The 18,580-nt window shown below is 42.3% G+C and overlaps 1 protein-coding gene across 1 annotated transcript in view; it reads right to left on the bottom strand.

Moving 5' to 3' along the window:
* Positions 1-18,580, bottom strand: part of hydin (HYDIN axonemal central pair apparatus protein) — a 905,740-nt gene that overhangs the window by 500,653 nt on the left and 386,507 nt on the right. The window contains exons 15-16 of the mRNA XM_043707374.2: positions 2,745-2,845; positions 772-907 (exon numbers count right to left, since the gene is read on the bottom strand). Of these exons, the coding sequence (XP_043563309.2) occupies positions 772-907; positions 2,745-2,845 (237 nt within the window). The remainder of the gene's footprint in view (positions 1-771; positions 908-2,744; positions 2,846-18,580) is intronic.

Raw genomic sequence — 18,580 nt, 5'->3', positions numbered from 1 at the left:
TACAGCAAAGGCGGTGGACCCTGACAACATTCCGTAATAACGCTGAAAACTTGTGCTCCAGAATTTGCTTCCAGCCTACCCAAGCTGTTCCAGGATAGTTACAACACCGGCATCCACCAGACTATGCAGAAAATTGCCAAGGTATGTCCTGTGCACAATAAGCAGGACAAATTCAACCCAACTAATTACAGTCCCATCAGTCTATTCTCAATGTTCAGTAAAGTGATGGATGGTGTGATCAACTTGCTTAACAACAACCTGCTCATTGACATTCAGTTTGAGTTCTGCAGAGCAACTCAACTCCTGACTTCATTACAGCCTTATTCAAAAGAAAACCTAAGACCTAACATCCAAAGGTGAGGTGAGAGTGATGTTCTTGACATCAAGTTTGTATTTGACTGAGTACGTTGTAGCATACATGCTTTAATTTTGCTTAGAAACCTCCTAAACGGGACCTTCTGAAATTCCACATTCAGCACTATGGTTGACCATGTGAGAAGAGTGACAGCAACAGTTAAGACTTGCAGACTAGTTTTGGATCTTCATCCAGTGTCTCCCTGAGTTGAGTTCACTGAGGCAGAGTTCACTCTGAAGGCAGCCACTGGAGAGAATGAAAGTGCCACCTGTCATCCTGTGAACTAGTGAATTTTTGCACATTGCTGCAAAAATCATCTATCCAATAATAGCCACTCTTCTTGTACTCTTGATTTAATAAAAAAAACCTTTCTGACATACTCAAACTAGTAACTATTCATTCCAATTCGGACTAACCTGTGGAATTACCCCATAACATGCTGGAAGATCATTGGTATTCTGAAGTTTTATCATGCATTCATAAGGGTGCTTGAGAAAGCAGCGTCCAAGGTCAATCTGTTGGTTAACCACCTCCACATTGGGAACAATGCATCTGTCAAACAGAAATTGTTAAAAGCTGGTAACAAGTTAGTCAGTCATTGTGTGATACCTACAGTAATATGTAAGCTTTACCATCTGCTAATTACATGGTGAAGCAAAAAGGATTAGCAGTAATCTAGAGTGACAATTAGAGACATATTGCCTGCTTTGTCTGAAGGGACGACTGCACAAAGAACTGTGCTGCCTTAAATAAAACATTCAATTACATGTCTATCAAAACCAAATGAATGTCAAGAAATAAACAGACCACAGCAAACCCTAAAATTGCGCCTAATCTTATTACATTTCTATAAACGCTGAGAATACATTTTCCCCTGTAGCAAGGTTATCTCCACATTTCCACCTGAACTCCTACACTGCCAAAACAAACCTAATTTTCCATAATGTACCACCACGTAGTCTGTTATATCAACCATCTTGTTCAAATACAAAGTGTCATTGATCAGTGCAAAAACATGGTGGCACATCTTCCAGAACAACTTTTCAGAATCAAGAAAATTTAATTCTCAGCTATTCCCAGATTTTTACTGACTCTTTCGGCCCACTTCTTCCAGGTCCCTCCGACACTGCTGTTAATTGCATGCTGGGTTCAAATTCAAAACATTTATTTAGGTAACTTCAAAGTAACCTCACTGAAATTCAGAGCCTGACTTGATTCACTTGCTGCAGCAATCTCCGCAACATCCCTATTCCTGATCACAAAGGCAGCATTAAGAACAACTACATTCTCTTCCTTTGATCCTGCTACACATAATGTGCCTGGAATCCACTGGTATCTGGGGATGGAATATAGTTCTGAAGGTCACTGAACCCAAAACATTAATTCTGCTTTCGCTCCACTGATGCAGTCAGACCTGCTGAGTTTCTCCACCAATTTCTGTTGTTGCTTGTGATAGAATATAGTTGTTTGCCATATATCACCGGACACATTGGAATACATTTAAACCTAGCCTCGAAGGTGTAAAATTGGCACTGTGGATTAATATTCTGAAATAAAATCAGCCCCATTTTTATTTTCAATGAGATTGAGACTTATTTGTCATTTCCAGGCCCTTGTTCTAACTGGTTAACTGACTACTGCATAGGATGTTGCATTAGGTGATGGTTGTGTAGGAGTTAATGTTCATGTTGCATTGACTCCATTCATTCTACTGAGGTCTTACCCAATTTTGGTGGAAACAAGGAGCAACTCCAGTTTCTGAAGGGAGCATATCTACTCCATCTCCTAAGGTGCTAATTATTATGCCTGACCTTCCTGTCTCCAAGAACAGGGTCTCTTCTGTAGAGAAAGTGAGGACTGCAGATACTAGAGATCAGAGCTGAAAATGTGTTGCTGGAAAAGCGCAGCAGGTCAGGCAGCATCAAAGGAGCAGGAGAATCGACGTTTCGGACATGAGCCCATCTTCAGGAATCATCGACGTTTCGGGCATGAACCCTTCCTGAAGAAGGCCTCATGCCCGAAACGTCGATTCTCCTGCTCCTTGGATGCTACCTGACCTGCTGCACTTTTCCAGCAACACATTTTCAGCTCTTCTGTAGAGACTATGGCAATACATCCTCCATTGCTAAGAATTAAATAGGTCCAAGACGTAGCAAAGGAGATTGGAGGTAGTGAAATACCTCAAACAACCCTCAGTACCATATGATATAGGTGGCAAATACTGCAAAGTTCCAGCAGTCATCATCAAGGAAAATAACACACCAGTGATATTTGCAATGTATCATGCTGAGACGAGTAATTATTTGCTTTCTGCATGTCATTTACTTTACATCTGCAGCCCACTTTATCCATATACAGGGTATATATGATGAATGAAAAGAGAAATTACCGTGCCACGATGGGGATTGCAAGAACTTCCAGGCCAACATTCTCCACCTCAACAATGAGGGGCATGTCATATTTTTTTACAGTGTTGGGGCAAAATGACACCTAGGGAAAAAAAGAGAAGTGAGTGAGAATTTATGATTCCTGTCCCTTTGCAGGGTGCAATGGGGATTAACAGTCTTGGCTTGGCTATGGAAGAACTTTATAAAATACCACAGAACAAATTACACGTAGAAGTAGATTAGAATTCAAAGTGGAGTGGAGATAATTCAACCTAAGCACGAGGACAAAACAGGCAATGGTAATTAAGCTGTAAATTTACCATCCCACTCAACTTGCTCCATCACGCATGACAGGCTTTCCCCATGGACAGAATTTAATTGATATGATGGTGGAGCTTCAGAGGATACGGTCTTTCTTAATGAGGCCAACATTGATTGTCCATACTTAATTGCTCTTGGGAAGGTGATGCTGAACTGTATTCTTGGACTACTTCAGTCAGGATGTTGATAGGGACCCAAGTGCTATTAGGGAGTTCCACGATTTTGACCCAGTGACAGTGAAGGAACAGCAGTATATTTTCAAGTTACGATGGCAGTGTGACTTAAAGGGATCTTGGAAGTGATGGCGTTTCCATCGATCCACTTTAGCCTTCCCAGAAATAAAGGATGTGGATTTGGAAGGGGCTGCTAAAAGAGGCATGGTGAGATGGTACACATTGCTGTGACTATTCATCAGTGGGGAAGGGACTGGATGTTAAAGTTGGATGTAGTGCCAATCAAAAGGGATGCTGTGTCCTGGATGTTCTTGATCTTCAAGAATTTTTGTTGGAGTTCCATACATCCAGGAAAGTGGTCAATTTTCCATTACACGCCTGACTTGGACCTTGAAGATGGTGGGCAGGCATTCAGGAAAAGGAAGTGAGTTACTCATTGTAGAATTCGGAGCATCTGACTTGATAATTTCATAGCTGGCCCAGTTCAGTTTCTGGTTGACTGTAATCTACCAGCATGATGATAGTAGGGATTCGGAAATTGAACATCAAGGGGCAATATTAATTCTCTTTTGCTGGCGATGGCAAATGTCTGGCTCTTGTGTGATGCAAACGTTACTTGTTCCTTTTCAGCCCAAGCTTAGATAGTGTTCATATCTTGCTGCATTTGGACAAGGATGGCTTCAGTTTTTGAGGGGTCATGAATGGTGCTGAACATTGTGCAATCATCAGCAAACATCTCCACTTCTGATCTTATCGTGGACAGGAAGCCAATGATGAGATAGCTGAACATGTTTGGGCCTAGAATACACCCTGAGGAACTCTTGCAGAGATGTCCTTGGCAGTGGGATGATAGACTCCTAACAATCGCAACCAACTTCCTTTGTTTTGAGAATAGCTCCAAACAATGGAAAGTTTGTGCTGATTCCCAGCAACTTCATTTTTGCAAGGATAATTTAATGCCACTCTCAGTCAAATGCAGCCTTGATGTAATGAGCAGGAAGTTTCAACTCACATCTCGAATTCAGCTCTTTTGTTTATGTTTGGACCAAGGCATTAATGAGGTCAGGAACTGACTGGTGTGGCAGAACCAAAACTGAACCAAATCAGAATTCGGTTATTTCTTAAAAGTGCTGTTTGATAGCACTGCTGATGATTCCTTCCATCACTTTGCTAATGATCTTGCATCCATCATCTTAGGGCACTTACAGTGTATGTATATATCTGAAAATCGGGCAATCTGGAGGACCTCGTCATTTTTCTAACAACAATTCACGGGAAATTGGCAATAATACAGGGAAAGAAGGGAGCTGTACAGATGAAACATGCTCCACCTGAATCATGCTGGGACCAGAGTCCTTGCAAATCACATGACTAGGACTGTGGATATGACTTAAGATGGGCTTAAATGGATGCAATATACAAATCAAAACATATGAGCTTGTAGCGCAGATTTAAATTTATGGGTATAATGTTGTGGGTACAACAGAGATGTGGCAGCAAGGGGATCAGGACTAGGAGACACATACCAGAGGCAGAGGGGGCAGGGTTGCCTTGTTAGTAAAAAAATTAAATTAAATCAATAGCAAGAAGTGATATAGAGCCAGAAGGTGCACAGGAATTGCGAAGGCAAAAAGACCATATGGGAATTATGTACAGGTCTCCCTAGTAGTAGTCAGGATGTGGGGAAGATCTCAAGAAAATAACTTCATGTCTACGAATTTTTTTTTGGAGCAGTTTGTGATAAAGCCCACTAGAGAACAGGCAATTGTGGATTTAGTGATGTGTAATGAGAAAGACTTGATTTGGGAGCGGAAAGTGATGGAACTCCGAAGTGACCAGTGACCATAATAAGATAGAATTCACCCTGCAGTTTGAGAAGGGAGAAGCTTGAATCTGATGTAATGGTTTTACAATTATGTAAAGGTTGGGAAGGACTGCAAAGCCTCTAAAATCCAGCAGAGAATAACTTAAAAAAAAGCAAATATGAAGGTATGCTAGCTAGTAATATAAAATGAAATTGCAAGGTGTTTTTAATATATTGAGGTAAGAGAGAGGCGAATGTGGACATTAGACCACTGGAAAATGAGGCTGGAGAAGTAGTAATGGGGAACAAAGAAATGGAAGAGGTACGGAATAGTACTTTGCATTAGTTTTCACAATGAAAGACACCAGTGTTGTACCAGGATTTCAAGTTAGTCAGGGGACAGAGGTGAGCATCGTGGCCATCACCAAGGAGAAATTTTGGGGGGATCTGAAAGATCTGAAGGTGGATAAATCACCCAGACCAGACAGACTATACCACAGAGTTATGAAGGAGATAAATGAAGAGATTGAGGATGTATTGGTTGTGATCTTTCAGGAAGCACTGGAGTCAAGGAGGATCCCAGAGGACTGGAAAATGGCTAATGTAACACACCTGTTTAAAAGGGGGTAAAGGCAGAAACAGGACATAAGAGACCGATTAACCTGACCTCGGTTGTTGGAAGATTTTAGAATGCATTATTATGAACGAGATTGATGGGATTATGAAGTACATGATGCAGTGGTTGTAATGAGGTCCGCCAACTGGACGTCATAGAATATGTGGTCTCAGAATAAGGCTGAAAATCTGGTCCAATCAGGGAGCTCTGGCTGACAATGAAAAGGAGAATGTTAGGGATACAGACACTCAAGAGTTGACTCTGAAGAGACAGTACTAAAGTCAAAGACTGTTCATGTGTAAATATAGGGTGGCTCAGGTAGTAAAACATGTTCGAGGTTTGTGTAAAGATTTGTAGCTCGGGCCCCAGTTGTCGTGGTTATGGGTATGTTCACCGAGCTGGGAAGTTTTTTTAGTTTAGATTCCCTACAGTGTGGAAAAAGGTCTTTCGGCCCAACAAGTCCACACCGACCCTCCAAAGAGTAACCCCACCCAGTCCCGCTTCCCTCTGACTAATGCACCTAACACTATGGGCAATTTAGCATTGCCAATGCACCTGACCTGCACATCTTTCGACTGTGGGAGGAAACCCACGGAGACACAGGCAGAAGGTACAAACTCCACATAGACAGTTGCCCAAGACTGGAATTGAACCTGGGATCCTGGTGCTGTGAGGCAGCCGTGCTAACCACTGAGCCACCGTGCCACGACAAGTATCCCACCCAGACTCATTATTCTAAATTTCCCCTGACTAATGCACCTAACCTACACGTCCCTGAACACTATGGGCAATTTAGCTTGGCCAATTCACCTGACCTGCACATCTTTGGACCGTAGGAGCACCCAGAGGAAACCCATGCAAATAGGGGGAGAATGTGCAAACTCCACACAGAGGCACCCGAGGCTGGAATCGAACCATAGGGATCATGCTGGGATCACTGTTGTTTGTGATATACATAAATGATTTGGAGGAAGGTATAGGTTGTCTGATTAGCAAGTTTGCAGATGACACTAAGATTGGTGGAGTAGCAGATAGTGAAAGGGACCGTCAGACAATACAGCAGAATATAGATAGATTATTGAGTTGGGCAAAGAAATGGCAGGTAGAGTTCAATCCGGGCAAATGCATGGTGATGCATTTTGGAAGATCCAATTCAAGAACGAACTATAAGTAAATGGAAATGTCCTGGGGAAAATCTGGGTGTTCACATCCATTATTCCCTGAAGGTGGCAACGCAGGTCAATAGAGTGGTCAAGAAGGCATACGGCATGCTTTCCTTCATCAGATGGGATATTGAGTACAAGAGTTGGCAGAGCTGAAAATGTGTTGCTGGAAAAGCGCAGCAGGTCAGGCAGCATCCAAGGAGCAGGAGAATCGACTGCCTGACCTGCTGCGCTTTTCCAGCAACACATTTTCAGCTCTGATCTCCAGCATCTGCAGTCCTCACTTTCTCCTACAAGAGTTGGCAGGTCATGTTACGGTTGTACAAGACTTTGTTTCGGCCACATTTGGAATACTGTGTACAGTTCTGGGCGCCACATTACCAAAAGGATGTGGATGCTTGGGAGAGGGTGCAGAGAAGGTTCATCAGGATGTTGCCTGGTATGGAGGGCCTTAGTTATGAACAGAGGTTGAGTCGATTAGGATTATATTCATTAGAAAGACGGAAATTGAGGAGGGACCTGACTGAGGTCCACAAAATTATGAGAGGTAGAAACAGGGTGGATAGCAAGAAGCTTTTTCCCAGAGTGGAGGATTCAATTACTAGGAGTCACAAGTTCAAAGTAAGAGGGGAAAAGTTTAGGCGACATGAGCGTGGAAAGTTCTTTTATGCAGAGGGTGATGGGTGCCTGGAACACATTGCCATCAGAGGTGGTAGAGGTGGGCACAGTAGCATCATTTAAGATGTATCTTGACAGATACATGATTGGGAAATACAGACCCTTATAAAACAGGTGACAGTTTTAGATAAAGGATTTAGATCGGTGCAGGCTTGGAAGGCGAAGGGCCTGTTCCTGTGCTATAATTTTCTTTGTTTTTTGTTAAAATCAAGTCATTGACGAAGAGTAGAGGGAGCTCTATTTAAATTCAGTTTCTTAATTCCACTCCATAAAGCCAAGAATGCATGGAACATTACAGTTTTCCAGAGTAGAAAAATGTTGCTAGTCTCCCATGCAAAAATAAATTCCTAGTTTATATCTTTTCACCAACTCCTTAAATTCTTCCATCTTCAGAAGCATGATAAAAGCTCTTTATAATCATGGAGACAGTGCATTCTTGACTATTTTGGTTAAAAAAGAGAAACTGTTTTCAGTAGAGGAAAGACAGAGTGAAATGTTTATCTTGCTTTTGTGAGGCATTGTAATTGTTCAGGTGGCAAAACAAAATAATGTAAAATAATTTTTAAAAAGATGCTGGAAATCAGAAACAAAATAGAAATTGCGGAAAAAACTCAGGAGGTTTGGCAGTGTCTGTGGAGAGAAAGCAGAGTTAACGTTTCGGGTGCAGTGTTCTGAAAAAGGGTCACTAGCCCTGAAATATTAACTTTGTTACCTCTTCATACATTCTACCAGTCCTATTGAGTTTTCTTCGGAATTTCTGTTTTTGTAAAAAAAACTTAAATAAAGAAAACTGTGCATTAAACAATTACTGCTGTAATAGAATGCATATTCAATTTTCCCTGCAAGCATTTTCAAAAACTCAGTCATTCTATTTTGAAAGTCAGGCATCACAGATTCCTACTACTTGTAGCACTCAACCAAGGCATCAAGCTCAGTGGTGACTCTCACCTTTACTCTGGAGCTATTTTAGCATTTTTGATGGTAATAGATTCAACTTAAAAGCTGTTAAAACAGGCTTTGATTCACTATTGCTGTTCTGCAATATGACTGAAGATCAATTTCACTCCTATAAAATTTGCTTAGACTAATATCCGTTAATATGTTGAATAGTAATATTATTGAGATGTAATATTATTGCTTAAATTCAGTTTGCCTGTTTTCTACTGAGATACCCAACTCCAATTTCTAATATATGTAAATAGATACAGGTTGCCACCAACCTCACAAGAGAGCTCTCAAAAATTAATTTTTTTCTGTAAGAAACCACTGGTAATATAAAGAATTCTCAGAAATTATTAGCACAGTATCTTTTAATAAGAGTTAGAGGTTTTCTGAAGAGTACTTCAGTCACAAACAGATTAAGAGCTGAGAATACGATTACTCATCACTAGATATGTTTGTATTTCTCTCAAATGACCTTAGGTTCCAATTGGTCATAGACTTATACATTCTATTCAAAGGAATTTTCCAACTTTTTACTGCTGGGGATAGATAATGCTCACTCAGACCAAAGGCTGCCATTTCAGATCTACAATGTGCACCTGCCCATGAGGATGGTGGAAAGAGTGATGCTCAGTCACTTCAAAGAGAAATTAAATGGTCACTTGAAGGAAATAAATTTGCAGGACCACTGGATAGAGCAGAGATTGGGATGATTCGAGAGATGGCATAGGCTCAGTGATAGACTGTCTTCTGTGCTGTAACAAATGTACGACAGTTTAACCATTTATGATCATGATTGTAAATGTACCGTAATTTTTGTTATGAAATTGGAGGGTGTGGTGGGGGGGGGAGGGTGGAATGTGTAAGGGTGCACACATTACGTTGGCAACATGTGATACTCAAAAAAATTTTTGCCTAATGAGATTAACAAGGAGGGCTACAACCCAGAAAGCACAATGCTGCTATTCACTAGAGTCATAATCATATTGGTTGAAATAAATCTACTTTAATAGATGGAGTGAAATTTGAAGGATATTAGATTAGATTAGATTAGATTACATTACAGTGTGGAAACAGGCCCTTCGGCCCAACAAGTCCACACCGACCCGCCGAAGCGCAACCCACCCATACCCCTACATTTACCCCTTATTTAACACTACAGGCAATTTAGCATGGCCAATTCACCTGACCTGCACATATTTGGACTGTGGGAGGAAACCGGAGCACCCGGAGGAAACCCACGCAGACACGGGGAGAACGTGCAAACTCCACACAGTCAGTCGCCTGAGGCGGGAATTGAACCTGGGTCTCCGGCGCTGTGAGGCAGCAATGCTAACCACTGTGCCACCGTGCCGCCCACAAATGTACACTGGAAGATTGTTATAATATATTGGGTTAAGGTGAAAGGGAATGCCATTAATACAAACTAAATTAAAGCAAAATAAATGTCTTTTTATAATTTGTATGATTAGAATCATGAACCATTCAGGATAGAAGATGTCCTTCGGCCCATCAACTTTGGACGGCAAAAAAAGCCCATTACCTAACAAGTCCCACTTTAGGGACTGCACATTTTACAGAGCAAAAATATTTCATATATGTCTGAAAGTGGCTTCTTTGGATCTCTTTGTAGAAAAGACAGAAACAGTTGTAAAGTGTTAGAATAGTTAAGAGTCTCAACTTGTGTGGTGAGTGATGGTCAGGTTACTGAGTAGCTAGTAACAAGTGTAACTCAGGCAAATACCCAAATGTCCAGTTATGAATGTTGTTTGTTAGTGTAAGATATTTTACAGTTGGTTCCATTTCAATAAGTTCTGAATGAGGCAGTTCACGATTTTTAGTTAATTTTTTCACATCATTGCTCATATGCCCCAAAACAGTAACAGCTCTTTGTGAAGTGGGTGGTACCATGTTGGAATTCATTATGTAAGCAGTTCATAATTTATGGCACTGGATAGGGCAAGAGCTGTCAATGCATCCCAGCATTAGTATTAAAAATGTAATCCAGAAGAAACAACATCCCGCACCAAGTTGTTCCAGTAAAGCTACAATACGGGCATCTACCTGACAATGTAGAAAAATAGGAGAAAGTGAGGACTGCAGATGCTGGAGATCAGGGCTTAAAAATGTGTTGCTGGAAAAGCGCAGCAGGTCAGGCAGCATCAAAGGAACAGGAGAATCAACGTTTCGGGCATAAGTCTTATAAGGGCATATAAGGGCTTATGCCCGAAACGTCGATTCTCCTGTTCCTTTGATGCTGCCTGACCTGCTGCGCTTTTCCAGCAACACATTTTTAAAATGTAGAAAAATATCCAGGTATGTCTAGATTAGAGTGGTGCTGGAAAAGCACAGCAGTTCAGGCAGCATCCGAGGAGCTGGAAATTTGATGTTTCGGGCAAAAGCCCTTCATCAGGAATACAGGCCGAGAGCCTGAAGGGTGGAGAGATAAATGAGAGGAGAGTGGGGGTGGGGAGAAAGTATGACTTGCACATTCAAGTGGAGCTTACTCTCCAATAACCTGCTCATAGATGTTCTGTACAGTTTAGTGGGGGCCTTCTGTCTCTCAAACACATTAAAGCCTTAGTCAAATATGAATAGAAGAACTGAAGTAGAGGTGCCGATTTTGGTGACTTCCCTTGACATCAAGGCAGTATTGCAATAAATGTGACATGAGAGAGCCCTGGGGGTGGGGGATGGGGTTGGTTTAACTCAATTGACTAGATAATGAGAATTTGTTGCATAATAAACCCAACTGCAAAAGTACAATTCTTGTAATTGTGGTGATGGTGATTTCTAAAGCTCAGAGTGCTCACCTTTCCACATGCTTGCGGAGTGGTAACCATCAGAAATGCCTAAGGCTCCTTATATGTCTGTCCCTAATGCTTCCATCTGTCACTCTCTTTTTGTTCCTGCCAACTTTGTTTTCTTGCTGTTCTAAGTTTTCACAAGCACTACTTCTTTCATTATCCAAACACTCACTACTCTACTTTCACTACGTCCCACTGGCTCTGTTGCATTCATGATGGAGCAATCAAGCTCTCTGTCACTCCAAATCTTTTCCTATTTTTAATCTATTCGTACTATGTGGGCATTACTGACAAGATCAACAATTTTGACCAACCTCTCCAAGACTTTGCTCCAGCAGCTGTTAAGGATTGACAATGTAGTCCCAAGTCAGGATGGTGTGTGGCTTGAAAGGAAATTTGCAGCTATTGGTGTTTCTGTGAACGTTCTGTTCTTACCCTTCCACGTAGTAATGTCACTGGACCAGTAATCCAGTACCAGGATAATGTTCTGGAGACGTGTTCAAATACAACCATGGCAGCTAGTTGAATTTGAATTGAATAAAATCCGGAATTAAAACTAGTCTAATGGTGACCTTTTAACTATTGTCCTGTCCGTGAAAATGACCCCAATCTTCAAGTTGCCTGCCATTTCAACATACCACTGTATTCCAATGTCTGCATTTCTGCTGCAGGCTCGGTGCACTATTCCAGTGTGATTCAGCGTAAGCTTGAAGAGCAGCATCTCATTTTTGTCTTTGGGATGCTGCAGCCTCTAGGACTCAACATCAAATTCAATAGGTTTACAGCCTGATTCTGTCCTTCTATGTTTTTTTCCCCATCCTCATCCCCTGGTCCTGTCATGGCATGGGTTGTTTTTAGCATAGCCAACCCATTCTCATCCATTCTCACTTCTATTTTCACATAACATAGCCGATCCATTCTCTCCTACTCTCAGCTCTCATTATCACTTACTCAATTTCTACACGACGGCTGGATGAAGAGCGCTTCATCTTCTGCCTAGGAACCCTCCAACCACAAGGGATGAACTCAGATTTCTCCAGTTTCCTCATTTCCCCTCCCCCCACCTTGTCTCAGTCCCAACCCTCGAACTCAGCACCACCTTCCTAACCTGCAATCTTCTTCCTGACCTCTCCGCCCCCACTCCCACACCGGCCTATCACCCTCACCTTAACCTCCTTCCACCTATCGCATTTCCAACGCCCCTCCCCCAAGTCCCTCCACCCTACCTTTTATCTTAGCCTGCTTGGCACACTCTCCACATTCCTGAAGAAGGGCTCATGCCCGAAACGTCAATTCTCCTGCTCCTTTGATGCTGCCTGACCTGCTGCGCTTTTCCAGCAACACATTTTCAGCTACTATCAATAATCCCCTTGTCTACCTACCCCTTACATATCTCCCCATCTTGACTCAGGCTCCACCTGTCCATTCACCACTTTCCCAACTCTCCACCCCAATCATTAATATAAACACCAAATTTTCCTAGCTATTATCAGTTCTGATCAAGAGTCATCAGACTCGAAATGATAACTCTGCTTTCATCCCACAGATGCTGCCAGACCTGCTGAGTTTCACCAGGAATTTGTTTTGTTTCAGATCGCCAGCATTCGTAGTTCTTTGTTTCAGTTTGTATTAATGTAACCATCGTCAATCGTCATTAATAGCCATTTGGCATATTAACATCCTTCAGTGAAGGAAATCTGCAGTTTTTACTTGATTTGGCCTATGCATGACACCAAACCCACAGTCATGCATTTGACTCTTAGCTTCCCTCTGAAATGGCCGAGAAAGCCAATCCATTCAAGGTTAGCTCCGGATGGGCAGCAAATGTTGGTCATGCCAGGGACATCCACAACCCATACAATGACATTTTTTTAAAAAGGGCAACCATAGCAAAAATGCAACAGTATAAAAATATCTCAGGTGGTTAAGACAGACCAACCACGTGCAATGATATGAGAAATGAATAAGGTCATTATTAATTATTCATAGATAATGATCCCTAGATTAGGTCATTATGAGCAAAATCTTTAAATTTTCTAGTTACTTAAAAAGAGGTCAACTCAAGCAATGAAGAACAATAAACTTAGGTTTTAGGTAACTGAACCAAATGCTGGATAAATAAAGCTCAACCTGGATAATTATTAGTATGGAAAATAATTAGTATGGAAGCAAGAAAGCAAAAGAAGGGCATGTATTAAATTGAACAAGCCATGGTCATGAAAAAAAGCATGAGATTATTATGAATACATCGATCAAACTGTCAGTGAAGTACTTGGCTTTTGAAAATGTAAAATAGATCGGTTGCTATTATCAAAGAGAGAGTGTGCAAATCAAAAGAGATTGCAGTGATGTTGAACACGATTACAGTCAGGTCCATTTGGTCTTCTTCATGCAATTCTCCCATAAATTAATTAAATCTACTTTTAATTTTGGCGCTAGAGTCAAAAGGTATAATTACAAGTTAGAGAAATTAGATTCATAGAAACATTAAGAAAGCTGGTATTAACCTTCCTTGAAAAATAGACTTTTGGGGTACCTATGTGAAACTATAGAGGGAAATGGCAAAGTTGATTAGGACAAATGGTTCACAATATCTAAACATTCAAGAGAATGAAATATCACATAGGCAATGTGCAAAATGGATGCTCTCAAACCTGTCAGCAATTGTATGTCACACAAGGTATTCTGTTTGAACGGAATACAGGATGTGATATATCATTGATGGAGTTGTCAAGCCATCCCGTTTACATCCCACCAAACTCAAATGGCAATCTAATTATTCATAAACTCAAAACTAAGAATAAGAGGATAAAGCAGGATAAACTGCTTCAACTGAAGAGTATTGGATTGTCAAATAAGATTAAGGTATTATCTTGCACAGATAAAATGAATTTAAGAAAAAGTTTAAAATGTTTCTGGAGATAGGTGCAATTTAAGGACACACTTATATTTCTAAGCACACACTGGCAGTGAGCACTCTCATCCGTGGCTGGCTAGTGTGTCCTAGCAGTGGGACTGGTTCCTCATGCTGAACTGAATTCAGAAGAAGTAGCCCCAGGGTAATCAAGTAATTGAACAATCTAAAACCTTCAAAGAGAAGATGGTTGTGATACAGAGTATAAGAGGCATTCTAAGAAGAGAAAAAACAGTGAGAAGAGAACAGACTGGTGATAATGGCAGACTAGATAAATTGGTGAAATGGGTAGATGGATGGTAGGTAAAATTTTATTTCAGAGAAGAGTGAAGTGATGTATTCTTATTCCAAGAGATTACCTCATTTCTTGGGATAGGTTCTTCAGATGTGATCATTGGTCAAGGAAAGGAGAGTGTGCTTATGAGTGAGGTAAGTAAGGGGACCCAGAAGGCAGGAGTGCAGGAGCTTCAACTTTGGCAGTTGTCAACCCGGCCTCTAATGTTCATGATCTACATAAATGATTTGGAGGAAAATATAACTGGTCTAATTAGTAAGTTTGCAGACCATACAAAGAGTGAGGAAGTTGCTGATAGTGAGGAGGATTGTCAGAGGATACAGCAGGAGAAAGATCAGTTGGAGGCATAGGCAGAAAAAAAGGCATATGGAGTTTAATTTGGACGAATGTGAGGTGATGCATTTTGGAACGTCGAGTACAGGTGGAAATTATACAGTGAATGATAGAAGACTTAGGTGAATTGATATGCAGAGGGATCTGGGTGTGCAGATCCACAGATCACCAATGGTGGCAGCGCATATAGATAAGCTAGTAAAACAGGCCTATGGCATGCTTGTCTTTAATGGAAGGGGCACTGAGTATAACAATATACAAGTTATGTTGCTGCTTTATAGAACTTTCGTTAGACCACACTTGGAATATTGTATATAGTTCTGGTCACCACACTACCAGAAGGATGTGGATATTCTGGAGAGGGTAGTGAGAAGGTTTACCAGGATATTGCCGGTATGGGGGATTTTTGCTATGAAGAAAGGTTAGATAGACTGGGTTTGTTTTCACTGGAACACAAGAGGTTGAAGGGCGACCTAATAGAAGTTTTTAAGATTGTGAATGGCATGGATTGACTGGAAAGTATGAGGCTTTTTCCCCAGGGTAGAGTGGTCAATTACTAGGGGATACAGGTTCTAGATCAGTGATGCTGGAAGAGCACAGCAATTCAGGCAGCATCCGAGGACAGGCAAAATCGACGTTTCGGGCAAAAGCCCTTCATCAGGAATAAAGGCAGAGAGCCTGAAGCGTGGAGAGACAAGCTAGAGGAGGGTGGGGGTGGGGGTGGGGATAGAGTAGCATAGAGTACAATAGGTCAGTGGGGGAGGAGATGAAGGTGATAGGTCAGGGAGGAGAGGGTGGAGTGGATAGGTGGAAAAGGAGCTGGGCAGGTCGGACAAGTCCAGACAAGTCAAGGGGATCGTGTTGCTGGAGGTTAGAAACTAGGATGAGGTGGGGGAAGGGGAAATGAGGAAACTGTTGAAGTCCACATTGATGCCCTGGGGTTGAAGTGTTCCGAGGCGGAAGATGAGGCGTTCTTCTTCCATGCGTCTGGTGGTGAGGGGGCGGCGGTGGAGGAGGCCCAGCATCTCCATATCCTCAGCAGAGTGGGAGGGGGAGTTGAAATGTTGAGCCACGGGGCGGTTTGGTTGATTGGTGCGGGTGTCTCGGAGATGTTCCCTAAAGTGCTCTGCTAGGAGGCGCCCAGTCTCCCCAATGTAGAGGAGACCGCATCGGGAGCAACGGATACAATAAATGATATTGGTGGATGTGCAGGTAAAACTTTGATGGATGTGGAAGGCTCCTTTAGGGCCTTGGATGGAGGTAAGGGAGGAGGTGTGGGCACAGGTTTTACAGTTCCTGCGGTGGCAGGGGAAAGTGCCAGGATGGGAGGGTGGGTCGTAGGGGGGCGTGGAATGACCAGGTAGTCACGGAGGGAACGGTCTTTGCGGAAGGAGGAGAGGGGTGGGGAGGGAAATATATCCCTGGTGGTGGGGTCTGTTTGGAGGTGGCGGAAATGTCGGTGGATAATTTGGTTTATGCGAAGGTTGGTAGGGTGGAAGGTGAGCACCAGGGGCGTTCTGTCCTTGTTGCGGTTGGAGGGGTTGGGTCTGAGGGCGGAGGTGTGGGATGTGGATGAGATGCGTTGGAGGGCATCTTTAACCACGTGGGAAGGGAAATTGCGGTCTCTAAAGAAGGAGGCCATCTGGTGTGTTCTGTGGTGGAACTGGTCCTCCTGGGAGCAGATACGGCGGAGGCGGAGGAATTGGGAATACGGGATGGCATGTTTGCAAGAGGTAGGGTGGGAAGAGGTGTAATCCAGGTAGCTGTGGGAGTCGGTGGGTTTGTATAAAATGTCAGTGTCAAGTCGGTCGTCACTGATGGAGATGGAGAGGTCCAGAAAGGGGAGGGAGGTGTCAGAGATGGTCCAGGTAAATTTAAGGTCAGGGTGGAATGTGTTGGTGAAGTTGATGAATTGCTCAACCTCCTCGCGGGAGCACGAGGTGGCGCCAATGTAGTCATCAATGTAGCGGAGGAAGAGGTGGGGAGTGGTGCCGGTGTAATTACGGAAGATCAACTGTTCTACGTAGCCAACAAAGAGACATACGTGTGCCCATGGCTACCCCTTTGGTCTGGAGGAAGTGAGAGGATTCAAAGGAGAAATTGTTAAGGGTGAGGACCAGTTCGGCCAAACGAATGAGGGTGTCGGTGGAGGGGTACTGTTGGGAACGTCTGGAGAGGAAAACACGGAGGACTTGCATCTGCAGTCATTTTTTTTTACCTCGTTGATACAGGTTCTAGCTGAGAGAGGCAAGTTTTTCACACGAAGGGTGGTGATTGCCTGGAACACACTGCCAGAGATGATGATGGAAGCAAACATATTGGCAGCATTCAAGAAACACCTAGATGAATACATGAATAGGCAGAAGATAGAGGGATACAAATCCTGTAAGTGAAGACAGTTTTAGTATGGAAGGAAAAAAATGTGTCAGTACAGGCTTGGAGGGCCGAAGGGCCTGTTCCTGTGCTGTACTGTTGTTTGTTCTCAGGCCTGAGGGTCTTTCAGCTTATTTGGATCAGAGTGGAGGCTGCAGATTGGATGATCATCAATCATGGGAAAAGTGAGGGCTGTATCACTGAGACTATCTACACCTAAACATGCTGGAACCAACGTTCTTACAAGGCATGTGATTAACAAAGCAAAGAGGGTTTAAATTAAATAATGCGGGAGGGGTAGTGGGGAGCGATTAAATCTGGGAAATTTTAAATCAAAAAGCAGAGACAAGGCAAACAGAAAGGTATTCATATGGGAAATGATAAACAGGCCATGAATGAAAGAGATAGAGAGTATAAATCTAAGTAAATCAAGATAAGAATACATGTTTAAAAATTAATATGAAAATAAACCCAAAATCTTTGTATTTGAATGCATGCAGTGTCAAAAGTAACCAGATGAACCAATAGTGCAATTAGAAATAAATATGATTTGATAACTGTTACAAAGATATGGCTGCAGGATAACACAGACTGGGACCTGAATATTGAAAGGCAGATGACAGTCAGGAAGCTGGGAACATGGTTGTGGGTAGCTTTGTAGATTAATTACTGTAGAGGTGGGCCAGACCTGCTTATACCAAAATGGTCCAAGTTTGAAAGGCACAAAATGGCCAACAAGGGTTAAATAAAACAAAGCAGCTTGTCCCAGTATTAAGACACAAAATGACTGAAGAGATAAACAGGATGAACAGCCTGTTTTAGCCTTTAAATGAAATACAATGGTAACTTTGAACAGAGCTACTCCAAGGCGAGTGAAGCAGCCTTATGCAGTGACCAGCTGAAACAGTTTTGATGAGAGGATGACTAAAGACATGCAAATGACTGATCCAGGCTTCATTAATGAAAGGATGATTGTTCCAGTAAACGAATAACACCAGGTGTGAGTCTCAGCCTGTGAACCAGCCAGATTAACTCCCTCAGCAGATGCAGTGACAACAGCTGAAGTTATTTTGTAGTAAATAGTTGTTTCTTTGAAACTACTCACAATATTAAGAAATAGGCTTCAAATTAAAGGTTCTTCAGGTAATCATAGAAGTTGTTTTTAACATAAAGGATAGATCTGGATGTAAGTTTGCTCGCTGACCTGGAAGGTTTGTTTTTGGACATTTCATCACCATACTAGTTAACATCAGCAGTGAGACTCCGGTGAAGCACTGGTGTTACTGTTGACTGGGACAACACATCTATTCTAGGACAAGCCAAACAGAGACACACAAAGAATTCCTAGAAGCATGGCATTCCAACTGGAACTCTATCAACAAACATCGATTTGGACCCCATTTCCCACCCTCTGAGAAA

This window comes from Chiloscyllium plagiosum, unplaced genomic scaffold (assembly GCF_037043375.1).
Source record: "Chiloscyllium plagiosum isolate Xiang-an unplaced genomic scaffold, Cpla_swu_hap1 HiC_scaffold_17, whole genome shotgun sequence".
Taxonomy (NCBI): domain Eukaryota; kingdom Metazoa; phylum Chordata; class Chondrichthyes; order Orectolobiformes; family Hemiscylliidae; genus Chiloscyllium; species Chiloscyllium plagiosum.
The sequence above is the reverse complement of the archived record's forward strand: the minus strand, read 5'-3'. Positions and strand labels throughout refer to the sequence as shown.